At 40.1% G+C, this 25,267-nt stretch overlaps 2 protein-coding genes across 2 annotated transcripts in view; both read right to left on the bottom strand.

Moving 5' to 3' along the window:
- The window catches only part of LOC115623083 (cellular tumor antigen p53-like), a 194,143-nt gene that overhangs the window by 145,274 nt on the left and 23,602 nt on the right, over window positions 1-25,267 (bottom strand). The gene's annotated exons all lie outside the window — the stretch shown is intronic.
- Window positions 20,961-22,117, bottom strand: LOC115623091. Its single transcript, XM_030517298.1, has one exon. The coding sequence runs from the start codon at window positions 22,045-22,047 to the stop codon at window positions 21,163-21,165; it is 885 nt and encodes a 294-aa protein (XP_030373158.1). The 5' UTR covers window positions 22,048-22,117; the 3' UTR covers window positions 20,961-21,162.

Below are 25,267 nucleotides of genomic sequence, written 5' to 3'. Positions count from 1 at the left end.
AGTGCGTATTGTGAATTAAAAGCCCGTGATTTGGAGCTATTTTGAATACAGAGCATCGATATCAATAGGGCCCCCAGCCAGCAGCCCAACACATCCCCATATCCCCACATCCTGTCAGTCCCCATTCTCGCTTTCTTCGATACCATGCCAACGCAAAGGAACACGCGCGCGCGAATTATTAGATTTCATTAAAGAAACAATGCGCTCGACGCATCTAATTGCTTAATTTATTAATAAACAACGGCGACAAACAACAAAAACAACAAAAACAACAAGAGACCAGCAGCTGTCACGCGGGAGACAAAACTTGCAGCAAATTAGTTTTTCATCACAAAATTATGCGAGAAGCGAACGTCAATTTTCGCACGCCCAAATGAGATTCGTTGGAAAAATATGCCGGAAAACAAAAACACAAAGCATGGAGTGCCGTGGGCGGGGACGGGGAGGGGTAGGCGGAGTGGGTCGAGCACGAGGAGGCTGGTTGGCAAGGAATTGAAGTGTAATACGAGTGCGCAGCAAGTCCTTTGGGAAAATTAACACTCTTTGATTAGCCCGCCCTTGCCGAGCTAGTTCGCCTGTTCGCTTATTACGCATACGCCATGCTGCCAGTCAATCAATACGCACTTGAGCCGAGCGTCAAACCCATTGAAGTCGTTGTTGATGCCGACATCGATGGCGGCGGGGGTGAAGGAGGAGGTCGTGGTGGTGGTGGTAGTGGGGGTGGGGGTGTTGGTGGGTGTGGCGTTTGAATTGGTAGTGCCTGCGATGCGGATGTCGTTGACTGCCTGTCAGTTGTTGTTACTGTTGTGGTTGTTGTTGCTGCTGTTAGGCAGAAAGTTACGCAGTTTTTGCTTATTATTTTCATAATCAATATTCAATTTCGGCGAAACATTTGCCAACCACCACGGCTGCTGCCACACAGCCACTGTTAAAATGAGCTTCAAAGGATACATAAGCCCGAAATGGGGCAAAATGTCAACTAGCGATCAAAAACCGGAATGTATAAATCAGAGAGATTACACTGTAAAAATTAATAAGGGTTCTTTGACTTAAGAAAAGTCTTTAGTATTTAATATAGGAATATTCTTGGCTGTGTAAATACGCACGCACATTCAACGTTTATTTAAGACAGTAACAATTATTGAAATTATTTTGAAGAATGTATAAATCAGGGATATTACACTGTAAAATTTAATAAGAGGTCTCTGACTTAAGAAAAGTCTTTAGTATTTAATATAGGAATATTCTTGGCTGTTTAAATACTGTAAAATATATTGAAGAATGTATAAATCAGGGATATTACACTGTACAATTTAATAATGGTTCTTTGACTTAAGACTTTGACTTATTTGAAATTATTTTGAAGAATGGTTTGGAAATTTAAGCTTCTCTTCTTAAGTAGAACACTGATAAAGAATGGAATTTTACAAGCCTATAAAATTTGCATACTCTTCATTTTGTAGCTAATTTTCATAAATTTAAAGGTCAGAAAGATATAGATATGTAGTAAATAAAGCAGTCAAGGTAATTTAGTAAACAATTTGTATTCCCGCTTTCCGACCAATTCCGCCCACTGTGCCTCACTGTCGCGAAAATTTCCCCCGAGGCAAAGCGCATGGACCGCCTGAAAATGCCGTACGTTGGCAACATTCTGCATCGCATCGAACTTATAATTAAACATTGAAAACGTGGAAATTGTGGAAAACGTGAACGCAGCAACAATGTCAGCATCACCAGCAGCCATCCGGGAATCCGGGGACTGGCACTCAGTCCGTCAGCAATGACTGGATAGTTGGCCGGGGCGTTACAAATTGAAAAAGTTATTTTGCATTCGATTAATGTGCATTGGCGGATGGATGGTTGTTGGCGGTAGGTGGGCGGGTAGGGTCGAGAGGGCTGAGAGACACCCTTGGCCAGCTCTCTACTGCCAGCAGATTACTTCATTTGCTGCCCTTATTTGTATCCCGAGGCATATTTTGCAATTCTGCGTAATATTTTGCTCATTTACACTTCGTTGCATAGTTGATGTCCTTCGGCAGGACCACTGTCCAGGGCACTCTAATGCAATGGCTGTGGCAATGTCCATGGCAGTGTCGATGTACAGTCTTTGGGACAACAGCCCCCCATGGAGCACTTTCATCACCGAAACGGTTATGAAACTTTTGATTGGCTGCCGACAAACGCACAAACGAATGAAATGTGAGAGAATGTCAGTTTGTCAGCTTGTCAGCTTGATGGGTAAAACGCTCTCCAGTGTTGTGCAATTACGAATGATTTGCATTGAAGCTGAAGAAGTTCGCGAGCCAGTTCATTCGAAGTTCACTGCAGAGTTCAAACGAAGCTAAATATTTATCTGGCAATGCAATAATATTGTGAGCACATTTCTAAAACACATACACTTAATTGCAGTTTTATCAAAAATTCAAAAAGCAATATTAAATAAATCACCAAGCTTGCAATCTCTTATTATTATTATAACTTGAAAGCCAATTAAGTAAGGTGTACTTTTTATGAGTAAATGAAATAATAATTCTATATTCAATAATTTATCATATGTAATGCGGTTGAGTAAAGAACTCAAAATCAAACATTTAGACCGCTTTTGTCATGTTTATAATTACTTTAATCGATTACTCTCTCGATTCCTAATGTAATAATTGAAGTGTAACTTAAATTTGTTGTACTTTTCTTTTATTAAAGTCTTCTGCGATATGAACTGTAGAACTGATCTAATCAAATCATCATGGAAATACAATAGAGGTAGTTAGATATTTCAAAATTGTTTGAAATTTGTATCGCGGAAATGGGAAAATATTTCGATTCATCTTTCAAGTTCTAATATTCAGTAGAAGTTCTCAGTTACTTTTTGAAAATTTCACTTCTTTCTTTGTCTGATAGTGTTTCCTATTATCTCTTATATTAGTCTAATCACAGATTAATCTGAGCTCCCAAATCCCTTTGGGGTAGTCATTTTCATAATAACTTTTAACCTTTTTTTAGTGAACTAGTTCCATGCATCTCTAACACAAAATACCCTTACGAGTACGTATAGTGTAGTAGTATAGCAGGGAGAGTGAGTGGAAGAGGGATATGGACACAGCTGACTGTCGACTGCTGGCTCAGAGGCATTCATTAGCATTAATAAACATTTCGTAGGCTCAATTACCAGGCAACATCGAGTCTGCAGCATATTGCAGAGTTGCACATATCGCCGCCTGTCCTAACGAAGGAAATTTTATTGACTTCCACAATTGAGGAAGCTGAACGTTGATTAGTTGGGCCCCAAAGGCGCCTCTATCCGCCTTGTGGGGTGGAATTTCTAGGCGCAAGTGTTCTTGATATTTATGATTATTGCCAATTACCAACTTACGAGGCCAGTTCTATGACGAATATTGGCACTATGCTACACTTTCAAATTCAATTAGGAAAAGGTACACAATACTCAGTTCAGCAAGGGAAATTGAATTGTGAGAAAATCGCATTTTTTGTAGCCAAATCAGTTATACAAATAATTCAACAGCTCGGCCTATTTCGTTTGTTAACCTAACTGTTGTTTAATGTGTAACTTTACTTTCTTTTGACTTATTTTTGTAAAATAAATTAAAACCAATTTTAAAAAATTTGACTGCCAGAAAGGACTTAAATATTGGATAGAAAAAAAGAAAATTGTAACATGTAGTGAAACATTTCTCTAAACTCTCTCGATAGTTAAAGGAAATAATCAATGAACAAAATTCTATGCAAACAATTGTGAAAACGAAGGTGAAACAGACAGGGGAATATATAGTATGTATGTTTATGAATTTAAGACACTTTATTGTCGATTTCTAATTAAAATATATTCAAGACGACCTTCAAACATTCTATATGGAATAGTATAGAACGGCTTTTAGACATTTGCATTGGGAGAGAAAAAAACTTGCTTCCACAACTAATAACGAAGCCTTAATCGAAAATTGTTTGCCTCGCTAGTCCACATGTTCCCAACTAATAAGCAAAAACTGTGCCGTGTCTAATAAGCGACCAAAACGAATTGCCGTCCACTCAGATACAAGCCAATTGTCCACATTCCCGGCCCCGCACCTACTATATCTATCGTATAGCCAGGTGTTTGCATTTGGACTCGTGTTTGTCTTGATGCTTGATGTCCGAAAACAAAAATCAATTCAACACCCAAGCTCAAGTGTAATTAATATTTCAAAGCGCAACATTTATCATACTGGGGAGGAAAAAACAAAAACTAAACAAATTGTGGAAAGTTTCCGCAACAACAAATACGACTTTGACTTGGCGATGACGAGCAAACAAAAGCTAAAATAAATAAATAAATAAAAAATAAAACAATTAATGGCACACTCTTTGCTCCGGCTATGGCTATGGCTCTGGCTCTGGCTTCGAAAGCGACAAAAAAAATTTCAAAAGAAGGCTGTTCAAGTCGAACGAAATTCAACAAAAATTGTAAACATCAACGCCAAATGACCAGCAGAGAGTGTTAAAGAGAGGGGCCAGGGGAAGTGACCAGGGGCAGGGGTAGAGGGGTTTGCCTAATTTTGTGGCTCAACAAAGCTAAGCGAGCCAAAGGCGAGCCAACAGACAACTGCTTCTCGCGCCAGACGGTAGCCAGCAGCGTCTACGACTATAGGCTATGGCGATATGTAAAGCGTGGACTGGGAAGGTGATGGTGATGGTGATGGTGATGGCGATGGTTGTGGTGATGGGGGATCGGCAAGGGATCGGGGAGAGTTGGTGCTGCAACGACTTCGACGGGCCGTCGAACAAGTTGAAGCCAACTTTGATTAGTGTAGCAATCATAAATTGACCAAAGGGTGAGGCTCGCTTGTTGTTTTTGTGGCTGCTTCGCCATTAAGTTCAGTTTTGGAATGATTTATACATGTCTTATCCCCTACACTAAGAATTCAAGGTAGTTGAGACACAAACCAGCGTAGAGTGGACATACAATCTTTAGCTTGAATTAATAAATATAGTAACTAAATAGATTTTTCAAGAAAGTCAATATTTTAGCTCAAAGAGCACGGCTCAGCGATTCTCTGTTAAATTGCTTCAGAGAGCTACCCATTCCATATCGTAAGACGTCACATAGTTACTAAGCCTCTCCTATATGTATTTTATTTCAACAGTTTCCCAATACATTCTCAGAAATAGTTCAGTTCTGATATACACGTATAGCATTGTTCCGCAAGCAAATTCACAGGTTCAAATTACGTTCAAGGTCTTTAAATAATTAAACATAATAGGCATATGAGTTATAGATATTTTGGTAAACTATCACCAGTAAATACACCAAGATATCTAGCTTTAGAGGTAGGTGAGCAGAACAAAAGAAAATCACAGCAGCTAAGAATCAAATGTTAATATACAAGCATTAGATTTTATGAAATGAAATCATAGCAAAATTTTTATTTAACATGTGGAGTGTTTTATTCTGATGGAAGTCCCCACAGCTCTAAAATCACTAAAAAAAAAAAAAATTAAATATTAAATAATATGCAAAAATCGAAAACCCTATTTCCCAATAGAATGTTGGTTGTCTGATGACCAATATCTTTTGTTTGCTTCGGTGACAAATGTTAGAGGAAAATGCAGCTTCCAAAGTCTACTTCTTGCCAATGGACTCGACTCAAAAGTGCAGTTGTAGTATCATTTCTGTGAGTTGGTCATTTGTCTACTTCTGCGTCTCGGCGTCTCCGCGTTTCTGCTTCATATTCAGTTTGGATTGCGTTATGCGTCTGTCCAGGAGTCGATCCGTCAGCTCTCCCTCTATTTGTCTGCCCGCCTCGCTTCTTGTGCTTGTTTGTGTGTGTATCGTATGTCTCATGTGGCACTCGTATATCTTTAATGGCATATTCATCAGTCATTCGTGATAAAATCGGTAAGCACTCATACATAGTACACACACACACACACACACGCTGAAAGGCAAGCCTCTTACCGTGCACAGTCATTTAGTTAAGTGGCAGTTGATTGTAACCAGAAGAATCAGTCGAAGAAGTAGTGTCTCGGACTCGGACCGAATTGAAATCATCATCATCATCAGCAACATGAACACATTACTAGCAGCTGTAGAGGCAGTAGAGGCAGCATCGTCATCATCACCATCATTATCATTATTGGAGTCGACATCGCTATCGAACTCTAAAGTCTGTCGTCCCCCGTTGCGTTTGTCCAATTTGAATCTCTTGTTTTGCTTTATGCCATTGTGTTCAGTTTGGAACATAGCTTTATTTTTTCGGGGCAACCAACCAACCAACCAACCGAGCAAGCAACCATCAGGCATCGAGAAGGCTGGCCAACCATCATATACTATGTACTTCCTACTATCTCGGTCCGTCACCAGTTGGGTGTTTGTGTCTTAAATTGCTGTCATTAATGAGTTACAGATATTACACTTTTATAGCCGACAGACACGCTTATCCACTCTAATCGTGTTTTCTGTCCCAACTGTCTGCGGCGTTGTCCGGGTATGGAGGAGGGCTGGAACCCGGCTGCCACTGCCACTGCCACTTCTCTTACCTCTTCGCCTCTCAACCACCGGCAACCATCGACAACTGGCTACTGTTTGTTAATGATGACTTGTGCATTGTTGTTGCTGTTGTTGCTGCTCTTGTTGTTGTTGTTGCTTTTTAATGCCTTGCAGCTCATGTCGATGTCTTCGCCTTCGTCTTCGTCTTCGTCTCGCCTTCGCCTTCATCTTCCTCTTCGTCATCATCGCCATCATCGTCATCACTGACTCAACGCTAAACGTTGAACCAAAGCCCAAGTCTTTGGCTATTCAATCGATTTCGTGGCTACTGTTTTTCCTTTTAGTTCATCCAATTTTGAGTTTCTTGCTGTTGTTGTTGTAGCTGTTGTAGCTGTTGTTGCTGTAGCTGTTGCTGTTGCTTTCGCCTTGGGCTGTCTTCTAATAGGCTTCTGCGTTGTTGTTTTTTTTTTCTTCATTTATTTACTTTTTGTTGTTGTTTTTCGCTTTTTGTTTTTGTGTCTTACTTCGTCTCTGGACTTTCTGCCTGATTGATTTTCAGCTTATGGATCTAGTTACGTGCATTGGCTCGCGCATTATCTACATATATACACAACATTGTTGCTGCTTGTTTGCTGCTTTTGGCTCCGATGTTGTTGCTGTTGCTGCCGCTGCTGCCGTTGTTGTTGTTGTCATGGCCGATTCCTTTAAATTACTTTAATTGATGGCATGCAACATCGATCGCATCGAGTTGGTCGCCAGCTCAATGGTTTCTTTTCATCGAACTCGACTCGCGATCTGTCGTGCATCAAATCGTTGACTGCTCAATGGCCATGCAATGGCAACACCAACAACAACAGCAACAACATAAACAACTCGATGCTGCCTCCTCATCGATTACATTTCATTTGAGGTTTCAGACTAATTTCTAGCTTTAGCGGCAGCATTTCACAATCTATTTCCAATCGGAATCACACAGAATAAGTGATCTCTTGTCCAGTTGACTGATTCGCAGCGCATGATTTCCTCCAAAGAAAGCTGAAATTATCAGCTTCAGTTGTGGCGTGCTTCTAACTATATTCTCTCTATCTATTCCTATCGCTTGGGAGTGCAACATTGTATTTTTTTATTTGAAGTTTATTGCCCGATTATTTTCACGAATTACGGTACACAAACTGCAATGATGTGGAAAGTTTCTCTATAGAATTAAAAGAAGACATAAGTACGTGCGGCCTAACTGAAATCAATAGCTTCGTTCTGTCTTAATTTCGTTGCACTTAATAATAGTTATAGACGGCTTGTTACCAATCCCTGCTAAGGTGGAAGATTTAAGTGAAATGAGTTTCTAAAATTAAACTCATCTCAATATTTAATTCGGAGCAAAAAAAGTAAAGTGATTTACTTAAATCATTTCGCCGTCCATGATGATAACAGTGATTATTGAAACAATTCAGAACTAGAAAATTCTATTTAGTGTTTTCAAAATCCTCTTACCTATTGTGACAAACATTTTACAATGTAATTATCAAGTTTAAAATAGAAAAAATTGTAAGGTACATTTTTTGGAAAACAAATCATCGCCCAGAGTCGTTTCCACCGATGATGTCCTTGTTTTGGCGTACTTGGCTTTTGCTCCGCCAAAGCGATATGCATTTCAACTTGTCCTCCTCCGGACGCCCATCCCTTCCCCCAATAAAAATATATCACGTAAATGAGGTTTGGAATTCTAGTAAATCACTTACAAGCGCAATAAATCGCATCTTTTGAATTCCATTGTGGTTGGCATTTTGGCTCAATCAGCATTTAGAGGCGAGTCAGTGCGACCTTCAGAAAACGGGCGGAATCGTGTTCGGTCCCAGCGCCAAATTGCGACAAATATCAACGCTGCATAAACTCATTAATGTCAATGGAATATCAGGACCATAAATCAGGCTGCCATGTGGCCAATGCGAGTGCGAGTGCGAATGCGAAAGTGAATTCGAATGAGATTGGAAAAGGAAGTCCACCAACTATGCCGATGTCGACAAGTCAGAAAGCGTAGCAAAAGTTAATAACATGCAGCGCACTTCTAATTTGGCACAAAGGGCGCCGAGCAAAAGAAAAGGATAATGAAACTGGAAGTTCAACATGTGTCGACTGTACCTAATCCGGTCGGGCAAACCGGGCGTAACAAAAGGAATGAGGTGAGGAGTGTGAGGCGAATGAGGAGAGCGACCGAACAAATATATACGAAGGCAGTGCGCATATTGAAGCCGGAAATAGTCGAACCAAGTGCCAGGCAACCGACTGACGCACTGACACACATTTCGCAAACAAAGGACATGCATACAACAGCGCCGCAATCGAATGTATGTGAAACAAAAAAAAAAAAAGAAGCAGAATTGTGAGGAATAAAAAGCTCAAATAAAATGCTTTGTCCAGGCGGGCACAATACCTAACTAACCGCCGGCGAAAGACACCCTTAACACCAGGGAAGCATGCCCATGACTGGAGAGACGGGCGTGAGGGTTACAGGGACAGGACATGCAGGCAGGACTGCCCGCCTGGCAACAGAGCTGTTGCGCACTGACGACTGCTGCTGCTGCAAACAAAGGATAAGGGACGACGGCGCATAAAATAGAGATCATAATAATGTGAAAACTTGAAACCAGAAGCTGCAAGGATACCTGCTGGTTGCTACGCACAACAAGAATCCGCAGCTATTGCATCATAAATTCTGTGGATGCGGACCCGGACCCGGACTCCAGAGTGAATCATCAAGGGTATAGCAAGGGAATGGATGTGACGCGAACGAGAAAGGCAAAAATGTATATAAAACAAAAAATAAAAAGCAAAATAAATAAAAATTAACTTATTTGCATATTTCAGAAGGCGGCTTGCGGGCGAGCACGCAAAAAGGATATGCGCTGGACGCACTTATATACACACGGACACACATGCAAGCGGAATTAAAATAAGCTCTGTCGCTCGCCATCGTCCTGCGTGCCAGGATATGCGCAAGGATGTGCGTGCGGCGACGAAACCAAGCGTATAAAACATGGCGAAAATCTCGCACGCAACTTTTGAGCTTGTCCTTTTCACCGACCAACCACTCTGGCAACAAACCAACCAGTAAAAAAAAACAACCAGCAAGTGTTTACTTTCAAAATATTCAGCCAGCGCGATCAGTTGAAGCCCCTAAAGAAACCCATCAAAGACTTTTTTTTCGTCCAATCAATTTTTTAGGTGGGATTGGTATGGGAATTGAAATTCTAATTCTATTGTTGACAAACTTTGCACCGAACAAATTTCTTAGTAGCAAAGTAAAAAAAAAAACGTATTCTCCTTTAAATAAATCTGAAATATGTAATCATCCCATGTTTGGAATTCTATGGAATTCTCTATTGTGGAAGAATCGAAATAATCTAAACGTCAAGTACTTAATTATGCTGACTGACTATAATGCATATGTCTGGGATCTGTGTTTTTGGATATGCTTTAATCTTTCTTCTTCTTCTTCGACGATGATCTCTTCAACTAATCTTTTTATAGTTTTTATCAGAGTATTCCAGACTGGTCTTACACTTTTCGATTCTGCTAGCTAGTCCCTGAGGATTCTTCAGCTGGACCAATCTTCATCTTCTATCAGCCTTTGGCCAGTTGCACAATTCAGGTAGTCCTAAGCCAATTACCATTCTTCAGTTGGTACCACTTCATTTTAATTTGTATGTTCTGTGTGCCCTCAAGAAAGAGTAAGAGCATTTATAGCGACGTATACTTCATTAAATCTGACAATGTTACGAGTTGTTTCAGGCGCATACTCCTTCAGAGACATATGTGCTAAGCACCCATCTGCCAATCCCCACCTGAGTTCGCTTCATCCTCGCTCATCCGCAATGGTTTAGAACATGCCACTCCTCCCTGACGGCAATCATGAAGCTCACTACTCCTCCGCGCATTTGCAACTTTATTGGCAGAACCCAAGCTCCCAGCCCTGTTAAGGGTGCAAGGCACCCAGTAACAGCAACAGACAAACATGCACACTAAAAAAAGAAACAAAAAAACAAGAGAGAACGCTGCAGTCGAGCAAGCCCGACAGAGAAATACCCTGTACCCAGGTAAACTTACGTCACTGAGTTATATGCGCCCAAAAAGAGGAAGAAGAAGAGCGAACTTGTTGCTGCAGTTTGGGGGGTTGTACTGTTTCGCTAATAACTTTTCTTAGAATTGACCGAATTGAATAATAATAATAATAATAATTTTTAACAACAGTAGATAATTATATATTAATTATGTGTGCAAAGTTTGGTGTAGGTAGCATTTGAAATGTGGACGCTATTGACGAAATTCTATAGCGGGGGAAGGGGAGAAAATTCCAAAAAATACAATAAACTCGTCCTTTCTCGGACCTAGGAGAATCTGGATGCCAACTTTGGTTATTCTAGCTCTTATAGTTTCTGAGATCCTTGTGTTCATCCAGACGGACAGACGGACGGACAGACGGACGGACATGTCTAGATCGATTTCTCTCGTCATGCTGATTCAGAATATATATACTTTATGGGGTCGGAGATGCTTCCTTCTGCATGTTACATACTTTGCACAAACCTAATATACCCTTTTACCCTACGGGTACAGGGTATAAAAAAAAAATATATATATATGGAAAGAGAAATCAGAGTGTGGTGGCGTGATTAAGTGATGGACGTGTATGGACACATGGAGCGTTATATTTAGCATACAAAAACAAGCGCACGGTCGGTCAAGCGCAGAGTATGTAAATAAGGGTGTCTGTGTGTGCGTCTGTGTGTGAGTGTACATGTACGAGTATGTACGTGTATGTGTGTGTTAGTTTATGTTGGTTGCTGGCAAGTCCTTGCGCTTTTAATCATAAATAACAAAGGCCACATGGCGCGCTCGCGGTATAACATTTTGCTTCATCCAACAAAAGCCTTCCGCTTGACGTCGAAGTCAGTGTTAACCCTCGGCACGGCTACAATATCCAAACACGCTGCACAGTGTGATATCCAGTGCGAATCCAGTTAGTTGGATGCGAAATCGGACAGATGTAACACACAGCTGAGGGTATAATCAGGAATATCCCTAAGTCGGTTAGTTCCCGTTTCTATGTCTCAGCTAGCGGCTCAAAGGGCCCAACGTAGTTAGACTTTTCCAATTTCCGGAAGGACCTACAATATTAATTCTTTATGTTCATTTCTATTTCTTTCTTTTCTAATTTTTAAATTCACCTTAAAGCCGTTGCTAATCTTATTCATTATGGTTTTTATCCATCGATAGGCACAAGCGAAACATTCTTGGTGGGTAATGCCATTTGGATATCGAATAAAAGCTATGTCTCTGCTTGTAGAAATACTAGTTTTTTTTCTAAACTGCTGATCATCTTTTTGTGTAGATGGGATTATATTGTATATACAAGTATTATATGCTTTTATCCATCTCAAGAAAAATCAAAGTATACCTAATTCTGTTTTTACAAGGTAGATTGTTTCCAGAAAATGCAAAAATAGCTGATTGGTTCCTTATATGAAATTTTTATTTTTCAAACCGTGTTATATCAAAATCGTGTCAAAAAAGACCGTGTAAAAACAGAATTGGGTGTATTATGGTGTATTAAGTATGGGGCACCTAATTGGTCGACTAATTGTTAGTTAGCTATGCCATTTAAAGCATTTTTAAAATCTTTTATGCTCTTCATGCTTCTTCTCTTTGTGCTGTCAGGTTCCTCTTTTCTAACCTTATCTCCGTACAATTCTTAGCTGCAAATTTTGAAGTACAGACAAGCAATTCGATAAGGTTTTCTCCTTGCGACACTGTACCAACATCAACGCTCATGTTGGGCAAGGATATGAGCGCAGTCCGGTGTATGTGCCTGTTGATAATCCTCCAGCCACTGCCATTACCCCACACCAGAGCACAGCACAGAGCTAGAGCCGCGGGTGCCACATACACGTACACACGTACACACACATAGTCGTTGTTGCTATGCGCTTTTTATTTCCGCCTTCTGGACGCCAAACATGCCTCGTTGTCCTGTCGCAGTGGAGCTCCACAGGCGCACTGAGCCGAGCCGAGCTGAGCTGACCTGACCATTTTGACGGTGGGTGGTCGGTCGCTTCCATCCCTGCCAGAGAACTGCGCAGTTGTTGCCCGCGGCGGTCCGACCGACCGACGAGGCGACGAGGCGACGAGGCGACGAGGCGACACCAACGACGATAGCGACTGAGTCGACTTTGCACTGTGTGTAGAATTTTGATATTAATGGCTTTGGACAGTTTTATAAACGCCTTTCGGGGTTAACATGTTCAAGTGGTATTCATATTTTCCACTGACCGACCTGTCACTATTGTGTGTGTCAGCGTCAGCGTCAAAGTCAGCTTCGGCCCAGCCAGTTGGCGTGGAAGAGAACGCAAACAGCAAATGCTAACAAGAAGCGGAGCAAGGAAAATGGTTAAATAAAACGCAACTGGCCCATTGCTAGAGGTGGGGGCACAACTGTGTTTTGTGGATGCATGACAGCCTTACTATACTTGTTGACCGTCCTAACCGGAGCTGGGTGTGGCTTGGACTGTGACTGTGACTGTGGGTGCTGATTGTTTGGACAGTTTGAGTGCAAGGCTCAGTTTATTGATCAATATTTATAAACAGATTGCTTAGCGTTTTTCCTCTTCTGACGTACTGGAGCTGGAAGAGTCCGTTTTCTCCAAGAGCAAGCCAGACAGAACCAGACCCAACAGCAGCCAAAAGTCGCGACTCATGCTTTAACGGTATATGAAGACCTATAGCTAATGCTACAGTCAATACTGTCCCCAGTTATATGGGGGAACCAATTAAGAATTCTACGCTTCGATATGGTCATGAAATTAGGCTTTTGAATTTACTACAGCAATCGATTAGTTCTTGTTATGTAAAACAAGAGAGAACGCTACAGTCGAGCAAGCCCGACAGTGTAATACCCTGTACCCAGTTAAACTTCCGTCACTGAGTTATATGCGTCCATAGCAGAAGTAAATAGAGGAAGAAGTTTGGTGGGTTGTACTGCTGATTCAGAATATATATACTTTATGGGGTCGGAGATGCTTCCATCTGCATGTTACATACTTTGCACAAACCTAATATACCCTTTTTACCTTACGGGTACAGGGTATAAAAATTTTAACCTATTTATGTACATATATGTAAGTACAAGTATATTAATAGAAAGTATTTAAAAATAAAACCCATTCACGCAAGTTTTGACCTTATTTTCAAATGGTATCTAGAATCCTCATCAAAACCAATTGAATAATTCAAACTATTCCTATATTTCCTATTTCTATACTTTCAAGATAGAAAGTGGTTATTGTATCTAGAATTGTCATCAAAACCAATTGAATAATTTGAACTATTCCTATATTTCCTATACCTATACCAGTATTTTCAAGATATCTAGAATACTCATTAAAACCAATTGAATAATTTAAACTATTCCTATATATCCTATACCTATACAAGTATTTTCAAGATATCTAGAATACTCACATAGTTATAATTAAAAGAATTAAACTTATATGCCTCGATTTTATAGGTTCTTGACTATCCTCCAATCTAATTCCACCTTGGGTCAGTTTCCTTTTCAAATTTATGGTCCTTATCGATCTCTCGTTTTCTCCCGTTCGTTCTCGCTCCCCATCTCTATCTCTAAAAATTTATTTGATAACAACAAAAAAGGTTAAAAAGGCATCTCTCAACCCATATATAGACAAATTGATATAGACACGTTAAAAACGCTACAATTTCTACAAATCCAGCATACAACAATTCGGATTCCAGCTATCCCTAGGTAATAGCATCCGAAACTTCTACCGAAAACTTGCATTAGTGTAAGAGGTGATTTCTAATACCATATTTACCCAAGTAGTTTTTTTCAGGGACTAGTTTTGTGCTATTCATATATAGCCGAGGTGAATGGACATTTATTAAATTTACCTTCCAATTTTCTTCGGAAACGATACAAAAGAAAAACTTAAAGTATACAGAGGAACTCAATTAACTCCAACAGGCAAGTATTCATCGTTATATAATGGGTCTTTCATACTCGAACCAATAACAAAAATAATATATTAAACTCTCACATCATTTCAGAAAACTGCAGGATACTAATTTAATTTGAAGAGCGTCGTTATAGCTCCAATTTCTAGAACATATTCATTTCCAAGAACTCGCATTTGAAATTTCCACCTATGCTATTGATTGCACTGTTTGTTTGTCTCGCCCAGGGATAGGTTGCTAAGTAGATACAAAACTGAGTAAGCCTTTCAGTTGCACAGACATTTGCATATGCCGCTTATACCGAACACATGATCAAAAGGAACTTAAGCGTTATCTCATCGCTCCCTTGCCTGCCTGAATCTCCTTTTTATCGTGCACCTAGAAATATTCGCCCTTAGTTGAAAAGTTTTCGACTGTCGTTGTCGTTGGTGTTGTTGTTGGTGTTGCCTTTGCCGTGGCAGCTTGCTTTTGATTGAATTTAAAGCCGCCCAAGCGCAGGATTACAGGAGCAGGAAAGCGAAGGCAGCTTCGACAAGCCCGATAAAATCGAATAGCAACCAAAATCCAGCGTGAGACTGTAGCCCATCACAAAGACTGTTGCGCTTGAGATGTGTTTTGTGCTCGTGCTTGTGCTTATGCTCCTGCCCAAGGACGAGCTGGCAGCAAGGACGGCAGCTAGACATCTTGGGGGTTGCTGGCAAGTCGATGCCAGAGGGGGTTGTACAGGGCATAACAAAAGACAACGCAGTTTCCTCTTTTGCGTCTTAGCCTGAACATCAAAGTGGTGCGTTTTCCAATGGCTTTTTCTACTTTTCTTTCATTTCATTTCATTCCATTTCATTTTTTCGGCGGAAAAGTGCAGGCTTTGGCGGTACAGTTTGCTGTGGAAGCCACCACCATGCTGCGTCCTGCCCAGCATGAATTACGCATTTCACTTTGGCGTTTTGGCTGCGACGCACTTTGTTGGTTTGCGCTCATGATTTATGCCACATGTCCGTCCGATGACACAGAACTCGCACACATACACACACACACACGCTCACGCACTGAGTACAGTTGGTGCAGTACACTCGCAGAAAAACTAAGTACTTAATACAAGTATAAAGCTGCTTTCAAAGAATTTTTGTGGACTTTTTCACGTTACCTTCGTGACTGATGCAGTTGAAGTTTGTAATTTGAAAATGTTTTAAGCTCGAACTTTCAGTGCAGTTCTATTTTGGATCAGAAAAGGTACATTCAAAGGGAGGGAGCGTTCTGAAATTTGCATTTCCACATTTTTCATTTTCATTTAAGAGAAGAAATTTAAAAGCGAAACAAAAGCATTTCCGAGTGCGGTGCCGTCAAGCTGCCTCGCATAGTTTTAAGTGAAGTGCGCGCAAATTATGCCGCGTCCTGCCGTCCTGCCGCCCTGCGTCCTGCCGCCGTCCTCGTCAGGCGCTGAAAATTACACGCAAATTGCACGCAACACGCAAAAGCGGTAACCACAACGGCAACAGCAACTCGCATATGGAAATGACGCGAAAATGCCACTCATGCGTTCCGTTTGCTTGCTCAGGCGATATGTCTGTCACATCCATGCCGAGCACTCTGCTCACCACTTCCTTTGGCATTAAGTTATGCGTCATCCTTGGCAGGGACATGCGTGTAGGCCGGCTAACGGCGAATGGGGCCCGTTTTAAATATCTTTGGTGTACCATAAATATGAAATTAAATTCTAATCCTAATGGAAACTTCGGTGCGTAATGGAGCTTGTGAGTCATCTAGGAAGTTGCCTGCGAGCCCCCTGCTCATGGACATGCTTGTGGTAAATTATTACCTTTCCCATGAAATGTATGAGTAGCTGACGAACCCAACTCTTATGTCTTTTTGATGCCAAATTATAGTTAACGTTACAAAATTAATTCTAATTAATTAGTGAGACTTTTTTGTTTCAATAATAATCACTTGGGGTCGTTATACTTGAAAAGCATAAGGTTTTTAGATATTTTAAATATATATAGAGGGTGCGCCATCTTTTATGTCGGTATGTAAACATTGAATATCTTTGAAACTAAACAACCGATTTTCATGTATGAGATATTTTTATTTAATTAGGTTCTGTACAATTTCTTCAGACTAATTTTTCAACACTGGTCTACTCATGTCAATCGGTTCACTAATGACAAAGTTATTAAATATTTACATACCGACATAAAAGATGGCGCACCCTGTATTACACGGGTTATATTATCATTTGGGAGGTAGGTTCTCTACATTCATAATTGTAGACCGATGTCACTCCATATTTAAAGTTTCAGACCTATTAGAAAGAAACTACATATGTAATGCTTGTATAAAGAGTAATTAATAAATATGTAGTATGCAAAACTTGTTCGTTATTGGAATAAGAAAGCTTCTGTATTTTTTTTTTTTCGTCATATCGGACAATGTCACATCTAACTAGCATTCCGAATGGTAAACATGGATGAGCAGATGCAAATTAGATGTACGGACACAGATTAAACACCGAAATTTGAAATGATATTCTTTAAATCCGAAAAAAGCAATTCCCACCCAATGTTAAGGGACTATAATGCTTACCAAACATTAATAAGACATCTCAATACCTAACTATCAAGTGCACACAATTTTTTTTAGAATAGAGATCCGAAACACACAACAGACCAGTCTTGAATATCGTAGGGGACTACATAAACGTATTGAGCTGAGTTGGATAAACGTTTTAAGAACAAATGTACATTTGAGCCAAAGTATAAGAACAATACAGAATCTTTCCTATATCCTATCACAATTTTTAATAAGTTATAACATTTATAATTTAAAGTAAATCTACCTGCCAGTTCTCACAAAAGATTACATATTTCAATATCTGATAAATTAAATTGAAAAATTGTTGCATGTGGAGGAAAGCGCGAATTCAAAATAAAAGTTGATATCGCTGTAAAACTTAGCTTATATTAAGAAAATAAAATTAAATATTTGCGCTTAAACATAAATACTCGTTTAATGGAAGACTATATATACATATGTATACTTGTATATACAAGTTTATGTACAAAATAGTTGTGTATGTACACTTGGTACACACAAAAAAAAAAAAAAATGAAGAAAACGAACCACACATTTCCGTCATAATAATGTGTGAAAGGATATTAATTATGAAACAAGCGAACGACAGGAAGCGATGGCAATAAAAACAGCAAGCGGCAGGAGCGCTATGCGTGACCAACAACAACAAAACGGCAATAACAACAACAACATAGGCGGAGCAAAAACAAAAACGAAAAAAAAAAAATGAAAAACAATCTTGTATATTGTATTTTATGTGAGTGGCTGGCACACGGCCGGGCGGAGCGGAAACGGGAGCAACATGTGCAACATGTCGAACGGAAGTGTCGGCCATATTCTACACACACACAAGCACACACACACACACACACACAGACATACACACACATACACACCCTAAATAGGCCCACGTAGCGCACATACACACGCATTATGACCAAGTAGATTTTTATGTAATGTCGGTTGGTTATTGCTTTTATACATTTATTTCATTTCATTTTTTTTTTTCGTCCTCCATGTCCTGTCAAGGGAGTCAGCCAACCAGGCAGAGCCGACAGACCGCCTGCCTATGACAGCGCGTCGACTGTCATCCGTCAGTTCGGCTGTGCGTCAGTTGGGCACGTTGCTGTTCCACGTGACGGCGACGATGACTGCGATGGTAATGGTTGAGGTGATGGTGACGGCGACGGGTCCTGCGTCAGCAAGGATGCCCGACCCGATTCGAACCGGAGAGACGCACACGCGGTGGCTGCTCCTGCGTGTAATTGCTGTTGTAATGTCGGCGAACGCGAATATAATTGCTAAAATGTTGCATAAACTGACGCAGCCGGCAGACGTGCCAGGACCTAGTATATGTACATTTAGATATGTTTGGGAGCTATACGACACTTTTCCATTTGATTTTAATTTCAATTTACGCCAACGGCCAGCAGCAGCAAAATGGATTTCACTTGCCGGAAATTGGCAATGGAAATGACACAACATGGCGCTTTCAAACACCATACAGCCTCAGCCTCAGTCGCAGTCCCAGTCCCAGCCATGGAGTTAGTTAGGAGCTGAAGCCCCCGGTCACGGGTTATGGGTCTACTCCCAGACATTTGTGGCATAGGATGAAGTCAATTGAAAATGTCATTCGGTGCAAAAGAAAAAACACGGTGTGTACTGTAAAATGTTGAAGCTTGAATTCAGAGCACTGTGCTCTTCATACTTCATATAGAGAACTCATACTTTTTGTTTTAATCGCGAGGTTGAGCAAAACATCGACAATCAGAATTGCCAGAATTATTTCTCTACATATATATTTTTAGCTTTTGCGAGCACTCCACTGCCTTCAATTGTACTTGTATATCCTGAAAATGCTTTCAAGTTATTAAGTCTTTTATAAATGTGTTTGGATCGAAGCAAGCCGGATGGGGAAATAAAATGCTTGAGTGTATTACTCAAGAGTCCTTATTGTACATAAATACAAAGAAACAAAATCAAACAAAAATATGCTTATGGGAAACGTCTTTTACTTTTTTTGGTAAACGTCTTTTACTTTGTTTCTTTTTTTCTTTTTTTCTTTCTTTCGGGCTCTTTTTCTTTTTTTTTTTTTGTCCGCCTTAATTTCTTTTCAAAATTGCAACATTATGGATGGAGTTGTCTTCAATGGCGTTTGAAGAAATAAATATTTAATAATAATATTCGTCGAATTACAACTCATTGCCCAAAAAAATTATATAATTCTTCACCCATTATTAGGGCTAAGCTAGGGCCTCGAACATGGCTAAAAGAATTATAAATATATTTATTCTATATCGATTTTATTTTAATGAAATTATCTGACTCGATATGGACGATGATTCGGAGGTAGCTGAATATAGATACTTTCAGAGAGGCGAGGAAGAGTTCTAAGTAATACAATATTATGTTGTCTGATTATCCAGGTATCTGTAAAATTATATTTAAACTTATAAAAATTGAAAGCCTTCGAATTAAAGGGAGCCTTTCATTTTTCACTTTAAAAACACCTAACAGGCCAGGAAATATACATATGTAATTATTCTTTGTTTACCGAATAATGAAGTCGCTAAATAACTTTCTAAATAAAGCAATTCAAATTTTCCGCTTTTTTACAATTAACCGCGTTTAACTCACTCACGCATACTAACATGTGTACTACTTGGCGTTATGAGTAAATTTCCGCGGACCAAAATCGTGCCACCAAACAGTGCCGTCTCGTCTGGCTATCTGATTAATTGCAAAGAAAATTAACATCAACATAAAAAATACGTACAATAAAAAAGTAAATAAATAAAATACTAAAACAAACGGCAAACAAGAAAACAAATACTCGGACGACCAATATACTATACTCATACGTATAGTATATGGGAATAATGTTCCCAAATTTAGCAAACTATTAACCACGCTACGTTAATTTCATTAACGTGTCTGTCACTCTCTCTCCCGTTCCTCCCTCTCTCTCTCTCTCTCTCTTTCTCCTCTCCGGACAGCTGTTGCCGGGGTCTGGCTTTTGGTTCCCGCTTGTTTCAGTGACCGTGTTTTGTACTTACGAGTATGTATTTAATTGCGCTAATTGGTCGGCTAATTGGCGTATGTTTACCGGTTTTTTGTTGGTTTTGGGTGTTAACCATGGCTGGCCGGCAGCCCCATCGATCGGCCAGTATCGCCACGTTAATAAATCAGTTGAAATTAATTCATTTGTCATATTAACGCAGATCTTTAGCCATTGTTGTTGACAGGTTCCGAATGATTTTTATTAAAGTGCCAGACTGTCATTCGTCTATCTCGTATCGATGGACTTAATCAGACAATTAGTAGATACAGAACCAGAGCGAAAGGACAAATGTTACCGCCTAATTGCATTACTTGTATAAAAAACGAGAGTTAATACCAGTAAACTATATTTGCTTTCAATGCCTTAATCAGATTCGAGATACCTACTCTAATTATAGGTACTCTGTATGCACCGAGAGAAAAGGAAGTCCAACAGCCAGAAGGTATCCAGCCAGAATGTTGAGTAAATATTAAGTTGATTGATTTGCCGTTTTATCGGAAAAAATGATCAAACAGCCCTTTCTTGGGCTTACGGGAATCTGGATACCAAGTTTTGTTATTCTAGCTCTTATACTTTCTGAGATTCTTGCGTTCATACAGACAGACAGACGGACAGACAGACAGACGGACAGACGGCTTGTCATCCTGATCAAGAATATATATTCTTTGTGGGGTATGCTAAGCCTCCTTTTTTAATTTTTAATTTTTTAATGGCTTATTGACATTCTGAGAAGATGTGTAAAGCATTTCTTTTTTTAGGGATCCACTGAGACAACCAGAGCCCCCACCCTTGGGTACACAATATTAAGAAATAAAAAGCCAAGGCTTTCAACCAAAATTTTTATTTATTTTTAATTGCTGATGGATTGGCCGATTGCATGCACTCTACGACGGATGTAATGTCATTAGCCAAGTTTAAATGTCTGTCCTTTGAGCCTGCCTAATGGCATTCGACCGCTTATAGTCGTAGCTGCATGCGAGGGCTCCCTTTTTTTGTGGGTATACGAGTATGTGCATGTGTTAAAAAACTAATGACTTTGACTATCTTGCCAGAAATCGCGCCAGCACTGATAGGCATCGTCCACTTCGTCGGAGTTTTGGGAGGACTGCGCGTTCTCGAACTCCGCCAGTTTCTGTAGACGCAGGTGCATGCGTTCTTGGAGCTCCTCCTCGCTGAGTGGCTCCTCGCTGCTTGGTGGTAGAAGCTCTGTGGCGGATCCTGGTGTATCTAGCTCCAATTGGTGTGTCTTGGACTTCAGCATGGGAAATTGTGTCTCACTGCCCGTATCTATGGTCACATCATGATCAAGCTCTGAGCTTAGTTTCCTAATCAGTGGAGGGCCATCACCAGCGCTAGAAGGACGCTGGCTCCAACGGCTGTCTCCGGCTTCAACGCCACCTCCCGTGTACCTGGCCCGCTCGTTCTCATTGGAGACCTCAATGCGCAAACGGCGTCCGCGGCAAATGGGCTCGTCCTCTTTGAGCAAAGCGATTAGTTCTTCTCGCGTTTCCAACTCCACGTAGGCAAAGCCACGTGTGCGCCGATGGGAGCGATCGTCGCGGGGCAGACGCAAGGAGCGAATGCCATGATGACTGAACAGCTGACGCACCTCCTGCTCACCTGCATCGAACGGCAGGTTGTTGATGAAAGCCACATATGGAGGCCTCAGCGGAATATTCTGGTCGCACTCCAGCGCTCGCACCGCTCTCGGAGCCGTGGGGAGCTCATATGTCTTGGCCACCTCCTGTGCCTCGTGATCCAGATCGGTGCGCAACACCTTCGTCACCTGAATGGTGTCGGTTTGGCTCTGCTCGGCACAGTTGCTGGCCAGAAAGCTGCTCAGGGGCACCGGTGTTGCCTTGGAGCGGGCCTTTGGCTTTGTCTTGGAAGAGTGCTTCACATTGACAGCCATTTGGAACGAGCGTTGTGGTTAGTAAGCAATGAAGATTACTGATCGAATTGAGTGTTGCCTAGAACCGGACTACAATAATACTAAATAGTGTCTATATACGAATGTATTAAACGACAGAATATCTTTTGTTAATAATAATTAGTTGAATTGATGCACAGAGGTTACTTGGAGCTCTGCTATTAATAAAGAAACTTGTCACAAAGTGTCAAGGAAACTCAACCAGATCTGGGTAAATTATTGTACACACTTTTCACCCTTTTCACCCTATTTATAGCTTTAAAAGTTATCCAGCTTGAAAATTTATTTCAATAAATTTTTTATTTAAAAATAAATTCAGCAAATTATATCCTCAATCAGTCATCATCTACTTATGGGTCCCTAACACTCCAAATAATTTTACAAATGTTGTTTCTACAATGCATTCGCTTTGTATTAAGCTTTGCTTCCATTCTAGAGCATCTTTTAACTAAATATTAACAGCTTAAAGACCCATTGATATACTTTGAAAAAAAAAAGGGTTTTCTTAGGTAATCGTGACTTTAAATAAATGTCTGCAGTTCCATTTGTTTAGCTATTTCCGATTAATCACAGCGCTGCTTGGGATCATCGGTATTTCGAGCATATCCCTTAGGCTTATCGCGATCGAAGGAGACATGTGTGTTATTCAAAGCAAATTACAAGTCAACTGAGACTACATATCCTCCTATGTATGTCGTAATGGATTGTCATCTGCGCATTTGCCTCAGCGTGGTTACTTCTAATCGGTACAGTGCTAACATTCTCCTTCTATTCAGTCCAATACAACTGAACCGGACTGGACCGGACCGGACCAACCAGACCCAAACCCAAACCCAGAGCCAAATGGCAAAGTTCAGGCATTGGCCAAGTAATTTACAGCTAATGTAACCAACTGAAAGATATCAAAGTTCAGCAAACAAATGGCACGGACTGGTTAATGCAGAGCTTGTATGGTCGTCGACGTCGTCGTCGTCGTCGTCGTCGTTTGTTTGTTTGCTGTTAGTTTTGGGCTCGTTTCGGGCCAAACTTGGTCCGTGCATGTGTGTGTTACTGTGTGGGCCACATTGGGTAATCATTTGGGGCTACACCCATATTCCGTAGAAAAAAATTGGGTGCGTTAGTCAAACACAAAATAAAACAAACTGATAAAAATCGTAAGCCGAGCCGAAACAACAGCAAGGAGTAGGAGATGGAGATGGAGAAGAAGAAGAAGGCCTCTTTTGCCGCATTAGCCCGTGCGTGTCTGATGTATGCCCGCGCACAACATCGAGCAAGAAACAAGGTAAATTATTAGGCCAATTATATTTTGAAAATTTACATTCATATGCGACAACACCGTCTAAGTACGTCCATGAAGAGCTGTCGAGCTACTCATGCCCCGCACTCTTGTTTTGCAGTGTCCCCTAGAGATGTGCGCGTGACAAAAAATATACTTGCTAACACTTTATCGAGCAGTGTATCATTCAATCTTTCAGTTCCACTAATGTATTTAATTAGTATACCATTTCATCTCAATTTCAGTTCTGTTTAACGAATATATTACAAATATATCCTTGTATATTGGTTTTTTAAAAGGCATGTGTATTAAAGTATTTCAAAGTATTGAAGCATTGTTTCAAATGGATTGGGAAATAAAAGAGGGCTCTATGTTTTCACGGCTCATCCATTCGAACTATATCTCAATTTGTTTACGATTTTTCCATCTACTTGTGATAAAAGATATGTCTAATTTATCATTAACTTTATTTTCGAATCATATTCCTAACAACGTCATTGCCTCTTGCATTATCTGATCTGCGAACAGACCAGGAGGCTGCTCAGGACGCATTCTCTGCACCTCCCCTGGGACTAACCGGATTCTAAAACCTCATCATAAATGAAATAAATCATTGTCAAGTTTATTTAACCAATCAAATGATTGTGCACGATGAACACTTTTAAATAAAAACACTCTGCTAATAAAAAAATTATCTGATCTAATCATGTTCTGCTTAATACTTCATTTTACAATACATTTCCCATTATTTTCAAATTTTTGAAAATTTTTAAATGATTTATTTTTCAAATGCATTTGGTTTTTAACGCTTTTTGCAATCACGTGCACTCACGCACAGCTCTAAAGTGTACCTAAGCAGTGTTAAGTGGCTCGACATAGTCACACTTCGACACAAAAATACACACACACACACACACATACTAGCACTCGTCCATCTTGATGCGGGCGGTGCTGAACGTGCATCGGCATAAGCGAGTCGAACGGAACCGAGCCGAACCGAACCAGGCCGTATCCGTCAAGTTTTGTTGGGTGTGTTCTTATGTATTTGTTTTTATTTTGCCATGGCTATCTCATATTTTTCTATACCCATCGACTCGGCTGGGCTATGGTTGCGCCTATCGCTGCTCTAGCATCGCCTTTTATACAAGTTGTTTTCTAAAGAAAAAATCACACACTGCTCCATGCCATAAATGCGGAATGGGGGGCATAGACATCGACATCGACATCGACATCGGATCAGACGTGCGTGCAATGCACGTAATTAATTTTGAGGATTTAGATTTTGGCGATAACATCGTTTGTAAATACTCGTACTATATTTATGCCAATGTAGCATGCACGTAAATTAAATTTCGACAGACGAGCATTTGAATTTGTGGGAGCCGTCGAGCCCATCTCGATAAAGCAACTACACGTAACAATGTTTTCATTTATTCATGAAAACTATTAAAGAATTGCCCAATATTCATAAGGGAATAAGTTAAGAATTTTTCAGACTGATATCTTCTTTTAAGATTAAATGCACTCGCCTTGTTTGGAGGTGGAACTTAGAGAGAAGAAAAATTGTAGGATAGGATTAAATAGCTAAAATTTTCCATATAAAGTCGACCACACGTTCATTATTATGAAGCACTATTTCGCCTTAAAATGGATCTGCGTTGGATTTGTTGAAGTTTTTTCATTGATCACATGCATAAATTATTTTTTAAATGAAGCATTAAGAAAATTACACCTCCTTTAAAAATCTATTCTCTGCTTAAAATTAATTTACGATTTCAGTACGTTAAGCAATATGTATTTTATGTAGTATTGATGGTTTGTTCTTTGGTTTTTCTGTCCGACATATATATACATATATACAAGTATAAAGAAAATTTAAAGAACAATTTGAAAAAAAATGTTGAATGTTATGAATTATTGAAATTA

The sequence above is a fragment of the Scaptodrosophila lebanonensis genome, unplaced genomic scaffold, assembly GCF_003285725.1.
Source record: "Scaptodrosophila lebanonensis strain 11010-0011.00,11010-0021.00 unplaced genomic scaffold, SlebRS2 tig00000043-arrow-pilon, whole genome shotgun sequence".
NCBI lineage: Eukaryota > Metazoa > Arthropoda > Insecta > Diptera > Drosophilidae > Scaptodrosophila > Scaptodrosophila lebanonensis.
The sequence above is the reverse complement of the archived record's forward strand: the minus strand, read 5'-3'. Positions and strand labels throughout refer to the sequence as shown.